The following is a 16867-nucleotide window of genomic DNA, read 5'->3' on the forward strand; positions in this document are numbered from 1 at the left end:
AAGAACACTTATCTACTCGGAAGGGGTTAAATAAAGAATTTATTCCGAATAATTGAATACCGATACGATAAATACGATTAATTGACAGTTAAATTTTTTTATCATCTATACCTAGTGATATTGATTTTAGTCCCTCCCTTGCCTTCCATTTTTCTTCGGGAATTTCGGATTGGTTGAATTTGGTTGAATTTGTGATTTGTTTGTTTTTGCAGTTGCAGCAAAATTTTGTAGGTACCTACTTGTAATGTGTAATTCGTTACATGGATTAGATACATAGTTTTGGGGAAAAGGATAGGTATCCAACACAATGGACGAGCTACGTGCGTTTTTCAACAACCCATGCCCGTCGAGCGCCCAAGTTACCAAACTTCGTGGTCCTCTTACAAACGGCATGAGGATCACCAAGGAAGATACAACAAACCTCATGAATCGCCGTGAAGATCATCGGCATTCAATAGTCCCAAGCGGTACAGATTACGCCCGCGAAGTCAAAGAGAGGGAAACAAACATGTATTTACGGGTATGTAACTTGTATCGCTTTTTTATTTGCCGGCACGTTATGCGAATTCCATCTATTAAATCTCTTCCTAACAGTATTTCTTCAAGTGGTAGTTTCTCGCTAAGAACATCAGACTACATTTTTGCAGCAAATTCGCCCATTTTACAAGTCCACAGAGCCTACAATGTCAAGCATGATGCGCCGTCATCTGTACATCATAATTTGTTTTGTTTCTAGAATGAAACTGAAGGGGTGAGGTGGGATAGTGTGTCCGGTGGCCTCGAGTCCTTGGAACAGCTGTCGTCATGGGGAGCGTCTACGCAGAACCTTGGAGAACTGACTGAGGAGGCGATGACGGAGGTTTACAACAAGTACTCCTTCCAAAGAAAAGAAGATACTAACAACTTGGCGATCAATGAATATAAACAAGAGGTGAGAGGCTATAAAGATTTAAATAAAACTTTTTTGTTTTGAGTTTAATTTAAATCTGAGGGCCTAGTGTGACTCGCACTCAGCCCACAGATCACTTTAGTGGACGATTGTTAACCTTTAACTATGGACGTGAAAAAATAATCACACTCCCATGGACGTCGGGTCTCACAGGCCCCTATCTAAAATTCTTCTCATTTTCATATCTGAACCAATTTGAATTTATTAAAGAGTTGCGATATATGTAATAACTATTAATAAAGAATTTAGTAGTAAATATAATCAACTTTTAACCATTATTTAATTATTTTTTTGTAAATTTAAATAACCTAAACATTTTTCAGTGTTAATTGACTTGCCATCACATGTAGGCTCCTTGATTACAGTCGATTAATAATAATTCAAACTTAAATTGTTTTCCCTGCTAATTAATATTCGTGTAACATAAAAACATGAACAAAATTTCTGAAAGACATAAAATAAAATTTTTGACAAGGGTTAAACTTGCTAAAATTATACACAGTTGCCTAGAACACTTTAGACCAATTATCTCTACAGGCATGTATCATCTTTCTTTGAGAGTCAAAATAGGCAAAATGGACACCATTCAGAATCGGAATCTGCAGCAATGGTGCCTTCTAAGACATCTCTCTCAACAGAAGAATCGTTTACAAGTAATACCTTACTCCTGAAATGTTCTTTAGATAATTGGGCTAATTAAATAGCTGATGTACTCAGAAACTTTCTGCCATTATGTATTCTTAAACTAGAACAATTTACATAAGATTATAATAATATAATATAAAAAAATTATAGTTGACAAGTCACATCCATACAAATATGTTTGTATGGAAAATATAGTCATCGGGTCTCCCAGACCCCGATAGAATTTTGGATGGTAATTACTCACGTAATGAGTGCCAGAAGACGCTATTTTATGCCTCATCGGTCAAGATACAGTTAAAACTGAAGCTACTGAGATGGTCGAGAGCGGCACGTGGGTGGAAGGTGTTGAAACCGAGAAATTGAAAAGGGGGGTGGGCCTCTGAGACCCGACGTCCATAGTTAAAGGTTAATCAACAATTCCATAGTCAAAAGAATAAACAATTTCATTAGATAGCATTAATATGCTGAACAGAATACTTTCTGTTCAGGGAATTCCCTGAAGAGAACACAGCTTGTAACTTTATAATTTACTAGCTTTTGCCCGCGGCTTCACTCGCATGAAATTTTGTGTCTCAGACAGATTGGTATAAATTATAGCCTATATGTTAATCTGGGTTGGTATAAATCAGGGGCGGCCAACTTGATTAGACATAAGATCAACTTTTTACTAACGAACAAAACCCTGGGCGATCTAACACTTACATACTTCTTGAAATCTTAAATGGAACAGCATAGTTTACTACACAATCATGTATAGTATTTTTTGCCTTGCCACGATAGACTGGACTAATATGGTGGACGCGATCGACCACCCCTGGTATAAATTATAGCCTATAGGTTAATAAGTACCACTTGTGGTCTAAATTGAATAAATATTTTTGACTTTTAATACTGTAAAGCTTTAATAATATCCATTCAGTAGTTTTTGCATGAAAGAGTAACATCCAGACATCCATAAAAACTTTTAGTAGGATTAGATAAAAAATATTATAAGGTGACCTCGTACGCAAATTATTATTATTATTTTGCCAAATTAGTGGTGTTGCTTGAAATTATTATTTATCAAAACCACGTGACCTCCTTTGGGTCACACAATGGGTCTATTAAAAATAACTTGACATTTTGCGTTACATTTAATTTCCAGTATTTTTGAATTCTTCTTGGTCTGGGCTATAAATAAGCTTTATTCTAGATCCTGGACCGCATTCGTGGCTTTCCTGTAGTCATCATAGAGGGGCCGACCGGTTGTGGTAAAACAACTCAAGTGCCTCAATGGATCCTGGACGACAGTTACCAAAATCGCAAACCGTGCAAGGTCATTGTGACTCAACCGAGGCGTATTGCAGCGATATCCATCGCGAAAAGAGTTGCACAAGAACGTGGTTGGGATGTGGGAGGACTAGTTGGTTATCAGGTGAGGATAGCAATAACTGTCATCGCTTTTAATTAGAATTGATATAACAGTCAGTTATAATTATAATGATTTTAAATTGCCATTTTTTCTTAGGTTGGACTTGAAAACAGGACTTCAACAGATACGCGAATCCATTATGTGACCACTGGAGTTCTCTTGCAAAAATTGGGTAAGTTTTTATCACTTTGTTTATTTTGAATAACAAATTTAAAAACGGTTCCACATCAATTAACCTAGACCCAAACAGCAGATTCAAGTCTTCAGCACATAATCATGTACATAAAAATAGTTTAATTTCAACATTGCAGTTTCTGCGAAAACAATGAATGAATACACCCACATAATCTTGGACGAAGTGCATGAACGCGGACAAGAAATGGACTTCTTGCTGCTTATAGTGAAAAAACTACTTTACACAGTCTCTCCAACAGTCAAGATTGTGCTCATGTCTGCCACATTCAACCGCAAGGCGTTTGGTGACTATTTCCTTATACCAACACCAAAAGGATTGCAGATGTCCTCATGCATAAAAGTGACAAAGAAAGAACCCATGTTCACTGTGAAAACGTTTTATTTGAACCACCTGAACAAATTTGGAGCGGTAAGATTCTATGTATATTTATCCTTTTGCGACTTTCCAAGCATAATCGTTTTGTAATTTTTGTGCAGTCTACTAAGACCTTTCATTCACTTAGTAGAAATGTGTCCCATCAAATCCTACATACTCATTTTTAGAGCTTGTATTTTCAATTTAATATAAATATTATCTTGCATAAGTTTGGTCGGTAGCAATCATAGCATAGTTATTATGAGGGGTGATCCAAATAATGGATACCAAAGAAAATGTTTAGGACTTAAAAACATTATTTATTCATATTATCTTAACTAAGCAAAACACATAAGCCATCTTTTCTCTAGACCACTATTCTCTATAAAAAATGATTTTCATTATTCTATAAAAGCCTTAAAGTGGGCACTACCTCGACAATTTCGTCAAATAAATCAGGTCCCTCAACTATTTTTATGTTGGAAAAAGTGCTACAAATGTGTCAGCTCTAAATACATATATCATCAATTTGCGACGACAGTGGACATCTCCAATTAGATTAACGTAGGAGAAGTCACATCTTCGCAAGTAGACGATATGGGTTTTGAGCATTTTAGAAAACTCTTTTTCTTTTTTTCCAAAATGTCGCGGCTTAAGGATAAGGTATGTATGTCCCAGAAAACAAGAACCATAGTCTGCAGTTGACCTCGCTTTTTTTGCTTTTTGGCATACCGTAATATTTTTATTTCATCAGCATATTTGTTGTAGTAATTTTCTTTTCCATGTAAATTATATGGTTATCTTCGGCTTCTCAAAACACAGACGCCTTGACCATTCGTGCCGAACTTTCCTTTGAATTTTGTCGATATTAGTAAAGACGGTCTTTTCTAGATTATTAGCTCTCGGTTATTTTCTCGGTTAGCTTTTGTGTGCTTTTGTTTTATAATTTTTTAGTGATAGATTCCTGATATCAATGGTCACTAATCAAGACAAAAAATTGTCTGCGTCGGCCCAGATACTCTTAAAATGTTGACTCGTATTTGTAATTGCATATAATATTTTTTTACATTTGCGGTGGTTTGTGTTTTTTGTGCATGTTCTTGCTTACTTTTACGTCTTGCACTACTGTGATATTGTGAGATAAGGAGGGCCGCATTTCCCTAATGTTATCTGCAAGTCAACCTGAATAGATTTGGTAGATTTTTTTTCCAGTCAGCTTTAACTTTTTGTTTTTAAATTTTTGCGTTTTACTTATATTCAGGTGAATGTAATTCTAAACGTGATTGAGCACTTGAATGATTTTATGCTGTCTAGAAATATCCCATTATCATTACTTTTGGATCACCCCTCGTCATAAATTTGTATTTATTTTTAGATTGTCCAGAATTCAACACCCAAAACCCAGGAGGCTACCATCGCTCCAGAGATGTATCACCTCGTCATCAGGTTGATACACGCCTTTGAGCATATTGACTTGCAAGAAGAGAACTATGAAGATCATAACCAGGTGGAATTGTCCTCGGTGCTCATCTTTTTGCCTGGTATCAATGAGATTGAGGACTTGTACAACTGCTTGATGGACAACAAATTGAGGTAATGAAGATTCAAGTGAAAAGAAAGAGTACAGCATGTTGCACTCAGTATTATTATACTAAAAAAAAAATTGTTTGATGAATTGGGACGGCCTTAAATCTCTACATATTTGTAGAATTTATCAAACCAGAAAGGGATCGTAACCGTATCAACTCGAGGCAGTCAATATTCTTTGTATGAAACTCCATACTTCAACGCACACTTATACGCACCGTAACGTAAACGCCTCGGCAGCGATTGACAGCGCGCGAAAGGCGATGACATCTCGCAAAAGGCGATACGATGTTGATCCCTTTCCTAGTTGATATGTCTGCTATGACCTTTAAAGTTAGTCCCGGAATCATTTCAATTTGGGTCACCACAACTACAATTGAAAAATCCTCTCTGTAAAAAAAATACTATACTTGAGTTTGAATCAATATTTTTGTGTTTTGATTCAGGCCCATAAGCTTGAACCTCAAGAATAGATAGCGACTAACTGATATAAAACGTCACTCAAAAATGAATCTTCATCATCATTTCAGCCACAGGACGTCCACTGTTGAACATAGGCCTCCCCCAATGACTTCCACATCGCACGGTTGCATCCAGCGCCTTCCTGCTACCGGTAGCGCTCCTGCACACGACGCCGCCGCCGCGCCGCCCCCGCGCCTTTGCATTGTTTATACGCGCCGCGTGAAGCCCGCTGCCGCGCCGCCGCCGCGCCGCTGGCGTAATTATGCTTTGATGGCGCGGCAGCGGGCTTTACTCGGTGCGTATGCACAGTGTAGGGGCGCGGCGACGGCGCGGCGGTGGCGCGGTGGCGGCGTCGTGTGCAGGAGCGCTTATCATTAAAAATAAATGTTAATACATTAAAAATACGCCTTGATTTTGTGCAGGGAGAATATATCCGGCGCCGAGTGCGCTCAGTACAAGTGGCAGGTGCTGCCACTTCACTCCACCATCACGGCCGACGAGCAGGCGCGCGTGTTCCTACGAGCGCCGCCCGGCACGCGCAAGATTATTCTCTCCACCAACATCGCTGAGAGCTCCATCACCGTGCCCGATATCAAGTACGGTGAGTGCCAGGCGCAGTCACTGAAACTGTTCTCAAGTCAGCGAGACATTTGATTTTACTAACTTGGTATGTGTTAAAAAAGTGGGCAAAACTTATGTAAAATGGGAAGTTAGAATAAAACACAGCATTTCGTGACGCCATTGTAATGCAACAAAACAAAAGTAAAAATAAATAGACAAACTCACAGAATACCATAAACTAGAAAAAAGAGGTTCGTCCACAGTATGTGTATTAATTAGTCAAATGTGTTCGTTCGTTCGTTTCAGTCAAATGACGTCCACTGCTGGACAAAGGCCTCCTCCGAGGTTTTCCACAATGACCGGTCCTACGCTGCCCGCACCCAGGCTCTTCCCGCGACCTTCACCAGATCGTCGGTCCACCTAGTAGGAGGCCTGCCCACGCTGCGTCTTCCAGCCCGTGGTCGCCCTTGCTCGTGCTCGAGAACTTTTCTGCCGCAACGGCCATCGTCTCTATGAGCTATATGCCCCGCCCACTGCCACTTGATTTTAGCAATGAGGATCATTTCGATTTTTAGCTGTGAATGCAGATTTATAGGGCTAAGAAATCCTTAATACACAGTCCAAAAATTTTTGTTCTACGACAAAAATTGACGAAGTTATGGCCAAATTACTAAAAAAGTTCACTGACCGCCCGGCGCGGGGACGATGACGTCATTATATCCGATCCGAACGCTGCCGGCGTACTGCGTGGATAGAAAATATTTTTTTCTCGCCAAACTGTCAGTTTTAGAGAAAAACTTGTAATGACATTTATTCATCAGAATAAAGTAAGCTATCGATAGGTAATTTTAAAAAATAGAAATTGTGAAAAATAACGCAAAAAATTCATACGCTCATACGATTCAATAGAACGCAGAGACGCGATTGGGGTCTCCGCGGTGGTATATTTGGCGATTTATTCAAATAAAGTGTTCATCCCATCAAAAACAATACTTGTCAAAAAAACCAAGTCTCGCAACTCAGTTGTTCTACGGTAAAAAGTTGTGAGATCCATGTAATACCAAGTCCAGGCCAGGAAATCTTTAACGTTTTACATAAATATATTGACTTGGCCATCGCACTAAATAATTTAATTTACACGTGTTTTCATGCGATGGCCAAGTCAATATATTTATGTAAAACGTTAAAGATTTCCTGGCCTGGACTTGGTATTACATGGATCTCACAACTTTTTACCGTAGAACAACTGAGTTGCGAGACTTGGTTTTTTTGACAAGTATTGTTTTTGATGGGATCTCATTTCTTTTTGTATTTTGTAGACAGCAGTTATGTATCTAGAAAACTGGACTGAAATTGAAAAATTTTACTCGACTTGGCGGTTGCATTACCGTGCCCCCAAATCTATTTTCTTTTTGTATTTTGTAGACAGCAGTTATGTATCTAGAAAACTGGACCGAAATTGAAAAATTTTACTCGACTTGGCGGTTGCACTACCGTGCCCCCAAATATTTTAGTTTTTCCTTGATTCATACACCAAACACTACTTATATTCCAAATTTGAAGCTTCTAGGTCTGCTAGAAGTGCCTTAGAATTTTGATGATCGGTGAGTCAGTCAGTGAGTCAGTGAGTGACAAAATTAAGTAACTTTGACCCGTTATAATTCCTAAACTACTGGTTCAAATTGAATGAAATTTTAAATATACCGTGTCTTTACAATGCCTGCATAGCTAATGAAAATTCAGCCTTCTAGTTTTATCCACAACGAAGTTACAGGCAGTCGAAAATGGCCTGAATTGCTTCGAGAAAAGGATGGTACGGCCGTGCCGCTTTTTTGCTCGACTTGGTGGGGGCACTGCCGTGCCCCCAGATAAGTGTTGTTAGAGTCATATCTTCTTCCAAGTAAAATATAAAAATGTATAAGTATTAATTTATTTACTTCTAACAATAAGGTATAGCTGAGGCAGATACACTCTGCCTAGGCTACAAGACATTGCTATGAAGATCATTTCGATGTACACGCAATACCTACCTGTTATTTAGTTTTTCTGAGTTAAACCTACGTACCTACCTATCTATTCGCCGTTCCCATGGGCGGGCCAGCTGCTGCAGGAAAGGACAGCTGCTCCCTCCTGGAAATCTATTTGATCTTAGCCTAGAAGCTGGGTATGACTCCCCAGCCCCCCTCCTCTCCCCAGGTCATAAGCTGGGCATGACTTCCCCCTCGGCCAGAAGTTGGGTATGATTTACCCCCCCCCCCCCCCCCCCCCCCCAGGCCCGAAACAGGGTATGACTTGACCCCTCCCCCTCCCCCCAGGCCAGAAGCTGGGTAAGGCTTGCCCCTCCCCCCAGGCCAGAAGCTGGGTAAGGCTTGCCCCTCCCCCCAGGCCAGAAGCTGGGTAAGGCTTGCCCCTCCCCCCAGGCCAGAAGCTGGGTAAGGCTTGCCCCTCCCTCCAGGCCATAAGCATAAGCTGGATATGACTCCCCTTCGGCTAGAAGCTGGGTATGATACCCCCCCCCCCCCATGCCAGAAATTGGTTATGACTTGACCCCCCCCCCCCCTCCCCCAGGCCAGAAGCTGGGTAAGGCTAGCCCCTTCCCCCAGTCCATAAGCATAAGCTAGGTATGACTCCCCCTCGGCCAGAAGCTGGGTATGACTTACCCCCCCCCCCCAGGCCAGAAACTGGGTATGACTTGCCTCTCCCCCCCCTCCCACCAAGGCCAGAATCTGGGTAAGGCTTGTCCCTCCCCCCAGGCTATAAGCTGGGTATGACTTATCCCCCTCCCCAGGCCAGAAACTGGGTATTGGCATCATATTATGTATTATTATGTTCAATACAAACAATCATTAAGTTACACTCACCCCAACCGCGTCTCCGCATTGCATCGAATCCTATGAAAATGTGGTTTTTGGACATAGCGATACTTATTTTTCACAATTTTTATTTTTAAAAATTACTGGTCGATAGGTTACTTTATTTTCATGAATAAATGTTATTATAAGTTTTTTTCTAAAACTGATAGTTTAGCTGGAAAAAAATATTTTCCATCCCAATAGTACGCCGGCTGCGCTCGATTCGGATATAATGACGTCACGCGGCCCTGCGTACGTTGACTTTTAGCGGCAAAAACGGCCTATGTTTATTACTTAATATCTTCGTAAGTAATGGTCCGATTTGGATAATTCAAAAAGATATATCTTTCTTATGTCTTAAAGATTAACGTAGATACTAGTTTTATTGCATTTTCTACAACAGTACTGATCCTCATTCTGCTAGCTATGTCGGTCACTTTGGTTCTCCTGCGGATCTCCTCATTTTTGATTCTATTCTTACGTAATAAATATTAAACAGGGGGGAGGGGGTCGGCCTATCCTTTTTTTTCTTATTACTATTAAACGTTTTTGACCCCCTCCCCCCTATTAAACTGGGAGGATGGGGTCAAAAACTACCGAAAATATTTTAAGTAATAAATGAATGGGCCCCCTGCATCGGTCCAGTACCACAGGTTTCGCAGTTATGCGCCATAATATGTCAGGGCTCTGCGCTATTTGTACTCGCCAATGGCGCCAACCGGTGAAGACAAATGTAGTATCCCATTGGTCTTATTAACAACACAGCTAGTATCGCCGTATACAAAAATAAATGAGTGCGAGCTAAACCGTACAGCAGCCAACCGTGCGATGTGGAAGTCATTGGGGGAGGCCTATGTTCAGCAGCGGACGTCCTGTGGCTGAAATGATGATGAAACTGTGTAGAAGTCAATGTTTGCAAATTGCAAAGTACTTATTCACGTATATCCCCTCGGTCCGCAGTGATCGACTTCTGCCTGATGAAGATCCTAGTGGCAGACGAGCACACGAACTTCACGTCGCTGCAGATGCATTGGGCCTCCAAGACCAACTGCGAGCAGCGCGCCGGCCGCGCGGGACGAGTGCGCGACGGCCGCGTCTACAGGCTTGTTAAGGAGAAGTTATACGTGAGTCTAAAGTTTTCTTTTAGGCCCAGAACGCGTTTCAAACTGGTCGCGTCATGTGTGGTCTCACGGACGCTATGGCAGAAACTTAGATGCAACTAAAAAGTAACTAGCAGTTGCAGTTTCGTTGCAGTTGCGTTTCACCGTCTGTTCTGGGCCTTAATCAACTGCACGCAGGAGGATTTAGCCTAGGCGCAGACCACCGATTTTTAGTTGGCCTATAGTTGGGCCCGACTTTAATTTGTATGAAGAATCGGCCGATACCAAATCGGTGTAATGTGCGCACTTTCACACATGCCCATTCATACTGATTAACAGACCGACTAAACTATCGGCCGACAAAAAACCGGAGGTCTGCGCCTAGGCGTAATGAATGCTGCTGACAACACCACTTGTAGCGTAGTTTTGGGCTGACGCTGTGTAGGTTTGTTGTTGACACAAGAAGAAGAAGTTTTCTTTTAAATATGGCTTCGTGTCAAGTGAATAAAAATAGTCAAGAACATGAATATGACACACTATTTTCTAGATTGGACTTGCACTTTTCCTGTGCACCGCACGCCACCCGTTATTCAAAATATTGATTGGGGTTAGTTATGGTCAAAATGATACATAAAGGTGGCAGACCCGATGTATGATGAAGCGAGATTGTAACAAATAAAAAAAACTTGTACCTTTTGGAGTGGGTGAATTCGAGGCGCTCCAGGCATGAAGCCATGTAACTATCAAAATTAAAAAATATTGCGCTAAAACGTTTTCTATCTTTGTACAAACTTCAAACTCGTGTACTTTTCACTTTCAGGAAAACCTGCCCCAAGAGTGCGCCCCAGAAATAGTCCGTTGCCCGCTGGAGCGCCTGGTCCTGCTTGCCAAGATGTTGGACATGGGCCCTCCGAGCGATATCCTGGCGCTGGCTATGGACCCGCCCGATATGTTGAATATTCACCGCACTGTGCTTGTGCTGAAAGAGGTAAGTGGTAGTTACAGAGCAAAAACTCAATATTGTAATGTTTAAAAGCTTAGGATTATGTCATAATTTCCCCTGTCTCCCTGTTGGTCACACAGTTCTAAGATCTATCTGTTACACTACTTAAAAAGTTATTAAAAACTATTTTACACTTGTTTATATGATACATAAATAAAATAGAAATAAATAAGCAGTTAATTATTCCTTAATTCCAACCTACACCCCTCTCTAAATCTAGCGTTCTATTAATAAATAAATGATGTTCAGATTGGCGCCTTGAAGAAGACATTCAACGGCGAATGGAGCTCCTCCGACGGCGACATAACGTACCTCGGCCGCGTCATGGCCATGCTGCCCATCGACGTCAAGCTGTCCAAGCTCATCATGCTGGGCTACATGTTCGGCTGCATGGAGGAGAGCATCATCATGGGTAGGTGTCGCTAGACGCTGGACTAGTGGAGCTCGTCCGTGACGTCACGCGCCCCGGCCGCGTCATGGCCATGCTGCCGATGACGTCAAGCTGTCCAAGCTCATCATGCTGGGCTACATGTTCGGCTGCATGGAGGAGAGCATCATCATGGGTAGGTGTCGCTAGACGCTGGACTAGTGGAGCTCGTCCGTGACGTCACGCGCCCCGGCCGCGTCATGGCCATGCTGCCGATGACGTCAAGCTGTCCAAGCTCATCATGCTGGGCTACATGTTCGGCTGCATGGAGGAGAGCATCATCATGGGTAGGTGTCGCTAGACGCTGGACTAGTGGAGCTCGTCCGTGACGTCACGCGCCCCGGCCGCGTCATGGCCATGCTGCCCATCGACGTCAAGCTGTCCAAGCTCATCATGCTGGGCTACATGTTCGGCTGCATGGAGGAGAGCATCATCATGGGTAGGTGTCGCTAGACGCTGGACTAGTGGAGCTCGTCCGTGACGTCACGCACCTTGGCCGCGTCATGGCCATGCTGCCCATCGACGTCAAGCTATATTTAAACTTTCACTTAGCAACTTGTTTCTAGAATTGTCTCTTACTTTCCAGCCGCGGCCATGAGCGTGAAGAACTTGTTCAACAGTCCGTTCCGCGAGCGGCTCAACGCGTACAACTCCAAGCTCACGTGGGCCGACGGATCCACCAGTGATTGCATCGCTTTCCTGAATGTCTACAAGGTAATCACGTCGTAAAATATGCTCCTTTATTAACGGGTGTTTGAACGATAATAACACCGATGTGCCACAAAAAGTGTAAAATGTATTTATTCCCAGTTTGTTTACTTTGTTTATGATAGTTAGACATCCAACACTGAAGAAACCACCTATCGTACCTTAAATCATCATCTGATAACTGCACCGACTATACGTGGGTAAATAACCAGTTTGTTAGGAAATTGATTGTCATCTTGTTCTTGAGTGTACCAGTATTTCGCTCTTGTAGAAGAGGAATCACGATTCTCGTTTGGCTACTTCATCAAGAATCACCCTGTTTAGTAAAGTAAACAGTGTTTACTTGTAATCTCCCTTGTCCTTTATACACTTAATCAAGAATCACCCCATTTACGTAATGTCTTCAAACCATCAGGTGTGGAACCATCTGCGCCAGCAGCAGTACTTCCGTCAGCAAGGCAACAACGAGGCGCAGTGGGCGCGCCGCTTCTACGTGCAATTACGCGCGTTGCGAGACCTAGACGACCTCGTGCGTGAACTCCGTCTGCGCCTGTCCCGCGCCGGCATCGAGCCCTTCAAGGGACACTCGCCCTGGGACAAGCACGAGCTGCCCGTGGTTCTCAAGGTACGCACAGTGCCTGCGTGAGCTGCGTCTGCTCTATGGTGCAATGCAACCTAATAGGAAATTCCCTATAACTATACAAAATGAAATAAAAATCATGCTATAGTCTGGTCTGTGAGCACTTAGAATTTTGTCCAATGACCCCTAGCTGCCCATCCTTATCGCTCGCGCGTAATTATGTTGCTGTCACGCTCGCACACTCACTGCGGGCGCTTGTCGCACAGTCGCGACAGCAATATATTTACGCGCAAGCGATAAGGATGGGTGGGTAGCTTGGGGTCATTGGTCAAAATTCTACATGCTCACAGACCGGGCTTTAGTAAATTGGTTGTATCTGTTGTCAATTTAGATTACCACTATTCCGTAGTATTGCCCGATATTTGTAGGTTTTCCTGTATGAGTCAGCGAAAATACAGTGATTTTATCTGCTTGCATCTCTATTTTCGAATGCTATTTGGTAGGATCAAAATTAGAAATCATTTGAATTTTCTGTAGCGGTCCTTCCGAATAGTTTTCAGTTGGATTGAAACCTACTCTGCTTCAATATCACTTAAGAAACTCTGATTTGAACCTTAAGATGACGAGGTTCAAATTCTGACATCTACTGCCACTGCATTAATGTTGAATGTCGTTTGTAGGTGCTTCTGGCGGGCGCGTTCTACCCGCAGTACTTCGTGCAGGTGTCGCAGGACGAGGCGCGCGAGCGCGAAGCCGTGCGCATTCTCAACGGGCTCGATCCCAGGAACACGGTGCGTTTTTTTCTTTATTTTTTTACGAATATTACAGGTCTCGCGCATAATTGACTCAGTGCCTGAACAGAAGGGTTGACATTGACATATTAAGACGTGACAGAACATACAAATCTAAAGCACATTTGAAGTCTCGCTAACATTTGACGTCACTAAAACACCCGCCGTACCTCATGCACTGACTTAGTTCGAGCAGGTCTAGCGGCTAGACCTGTAGTAATTTGTATTGTACAAATTACTAATAGTCTCACTAGTGGTTAGGCACACAGTTCTGGATTGCTTAGGGCAGGGTATATCAAACTTCGGCTTCACGAACCCCTGTTAAAGTTTACAGGTGACAGCGAACCCCTTAACTAGCTAATTCATCCCTCCCACTAAAGAAAATAGTAAAATTGTCTCTCGAAGAAAATAAGGTTTTAATTTCAAAATATTAATGTAATGGGTATGCTTGTTTCTTGTCGCAAATGGAGTCAATTTTAGGAGTAATTTTGAACAATTTTAATTCTGCCACCATTACGTAATTGTTGTCGCGAACCCCCTCTGCCCTCGAATGGCAAACCCCTAGGTCTTAGGGGTTCGCCATTCGAGGGGATACGCGAACTCCTAGGGCCTAGGAGTTCGCATATCCCACTTTGAAAATCCCTGGCTTAGGGCATCAAGTAGTCTCCGGCACTGGTTTATAACAATGTAATATGGGTGCAGGTGTACCTTCGGGACTTCCCCGACCAGCAGCCGGGCCCGGTGTACGCGGCGGCCATCAAGAACATCGTGCGCAAACACATCGGTGACGAGCCGCGCGTCACCTTCGACAAGAACAGCAGGTAAACTACTTATTACGTCAGACCGTATGGTAGGGTGGTGTCAAGGACAGAAAAAAGTAATTTAAAAGAAAAGAATAAAACGTCACTTTTCCGTCCTCCTCGGGGTGCGCGCGAATGTACTCGGACGTATCGATATGTTGATGTTTGTTCGTGTCAAAGGCTTTATTCGTGTCCTCGAGCGTGTATATTCGTCAGTAACTGTATTTTTTTTGCTCTCTTCTTGCTACGAAATATGCAGAAAATCAGGTGGGTGCACCAGTCCCACACCAGGAACCAGTAGTACACCATTTCTAATTTCACATCAAAATATTAACAATCTGTCGAATTTCCCGCCACTTTTGTTACGTTTGGTAGCACTGCCGTACTTCTACCAATCATAAGTCATAAATAAAAGCGACAAACAAGACTTGTACGATCTGGTCAACCTTAGGCACATTGCGACTTTCCACATTGATTGTTAAATAAAAATAAACCTTACAGCTATTAAGAAAATTGGAATAAGCTACTTGATTCTATGATAGACAAGGAGTAGTTAATTCTTTTTTTTGCAATGATTGTTGTAATAATTGAGTCACAATATCAAAATTACTTTTAAAATGTCGCTTATTCGGTTTGTTACTGGTACACCCACCCTATTTGTTGGAAAATAGCACATACTAAAGTCCGGTCGCCGAGCACTGTCGCGACTGTGCGACGGGCGGCCGCAGTAAGTGTGCGAGCGCGACAGCAACATAATCACGAGCAAGCGATAAGGATGGGTAGCTTGGGGTCATTGGACGAAATTCTATGTTCTCGGCGACCGGCGATTTTACTACATTAGGTGCCATAGCTACAGTGTTTGTCTCTTTAGTGAATGAGAAAGAAATTATTTGTTTATTGAAATCCATTCTATTCATAATGTTTATTTCATTTCAGGAAAGTGTTCTTGACTTTCTGCGATAACCAATATGCGAAACGCGACAAGAATAACAGCGGTGTAAGTTTCCTCTATGTTTATATCACTATAAACGGAAAATATATTTTTTCGTGACCATACGGTTGTAACGAGTGATCAACATTGTTTTTAGGACCCCACGATCCCTGGCCAAGTGGTATTGCCAGTGTACAAAGCGATCAAAGCACGCCAGCTGAGAATGGACATCAGGATTCCATTGTTGCCGTATGTATTTTCTTAACCATTAAAAATCGTATTAAGATATTAAATAAAATATGAATGTGTTCTTTTTTTTACAAAAGTTCTTGTTTTGTGTAATGATGTGTGTTTTGGACCCAATTGTAATTTAATAAAATGAAGTGGGCCCTGTGGCCGGTCAAGTTGTCTCGTTCTATCGCAAAGAATTACCATTTGATGAGAGCGAAAGAAAAATCGGAAATGGATAGCTGGAATTGTCATCTACTTTACTATATATTTCCATTTGCTAGCATTAATTAATCCTACTAAGATTATAAATGCGAAAGTTTGGATGTCTGGATGGATGTTTGTTACTCTTTCACGCAAAAACTACTGAACGGATTTTAATGAAACTTTACAGTACTATTCTTTATAACCCAGAATAACATAGGTTATAATTTATGACAATCTGTGACAAACTTTCACGCGGGTGAAGCTGCAAAAGCTAGTTTTACATAAATTGTTGCTATGTTACCAGGTTGGAGAAAGCCAATGCGCTCGCGGCGATGCTAGAAGCTAGTAACAGCAACCCAGACATGGTCAAGATGGTGCCGCGGCTGCCAGAAGTTGACGACACGCATTTTCCATTGAAGATCACTTATGTAAGTAAAATGTGTTAAAAAGTCTTTCACAGCATTAACTCTCATGTCATAGTTTAGATCTCAGTTGAAATGTCTCGCAATTTCGCAAAACTTATATTCGCTTTATTATTTAAAATTGTAACTCCACATTATAAACTGAGCTCTATGTACATCCGCCATTACGTTATTAGGCACTTTACTTACAGCCTTTGTACTACAGTGGACAACATTTTGCTGAAACGAACGGACGATATTATCTATCCTCTTCTCAGCACCAGCCCTACGTTGTCCCGAAGTGGTGGTAGGGCAAGCTATATTTGGGACGTGTATAAGTGCCCTGGAAAGGGCATATAGGCCCTTAATAAATAACTATTTCAGAGAAACTATTTCAGTACATAGGTACTATTAGAGGCCGGTCGATCTATACTCATAAATAAAACACTGAATACTCAACTTTCGCATTATTTTGCCTTATTTTATATACTATTCATAACTTAGCACAAAAGCGCGGGGTCGTCAAAGTCGTCTCCGCGCGTCCCTTTATTCTAACGTTTGCTCGTGTGACATTGACATTACGTCAATGTCACTATGACAGCAGCTCATTGGCTATAACGCTACCGTTATTTTAACGTTTTATATTTTTCACAATAATTAACAGTACTGAATAA

General features: G+C 42.0%; 1 protein-coding gene across 1 annotated transcript in view; it reads left to right on the plus strand.

Annotated features, from left to right (window-relative positions):
* The first annotated feature begins 154 nt into the window (after window positions 1-154).
* The window catches only part of LOC135080638 (probable ATP-dependent RNA helicase spindle-E), a 40164-nt gene continuing 23451 nt past the window's right edge, over window positions 155-16867 (plus strand). The window contains exons 1-17 of the mRNA XM_063975332.1: window positions 155-520; window positions 737-931; window positions 2787-3008; window positions 3102-3177; window positions 3317-3609; window positions 4931-5148; window positions 6027-6205; window positions 9978-10141; window positions 10938-11105; window positions 11370-11532; window positions 12134-12261; window positions 12671-12880; window positions 13516-13626; window positions 14329-14447; window positions 15363-15423; window positions 15515-15606; window positions 16097-16220. Of these exons, the coding sequence (XP_063831402.1) occupies window positions 308-520; window positions 737-931; window positions 2787-3008; window positions 3102-3177; window positions 3317-3609; window positions 4931-5148; window positions 6027-6205; window positions 9978-10141; window positions 10938-11105; window positions 11370-11532; window positions 12134-12261; window positions 12671-12880; window positions 13516-13626; window positions 14329-14447; window positions 15363-15423; window positions 15515-15606; window positions 16097-16220 (2736 nt within the window). The 5' untranslated portion in view covers window positions 155-307. The remainder of the gene's footprint in view (window positions 521-736; window positions 932-2786; window positions 3009-3101; window positions 3178-3316; window positions 3610-4930; window positions 5149-6026; window positions 6206-9977; window positions 10142-10937; window positions 11106-11369; window positions 11533-12133; window positions 12262-12670; window positions 12881-13515; window positions 13627-14328; window positions 14448-15362; window positions 15424-15514; window positions 15607-16096; window positions 16221-16867) is intronic.

Source organism: Ostrinia nubilalis, chromosome 18 (assembly GCF_963855985.1).
Source record: "Ostrinia nubilalis chromosome 18, ilOstNubi1.1, whole genome shotgun sequence".
Lineage (NCBI taxonomy): Eukaryota > Metazoa > Arthropoda > Insecta > Lepidoptera > Crambidae > Ostrinia > Ostrinia nubilalis.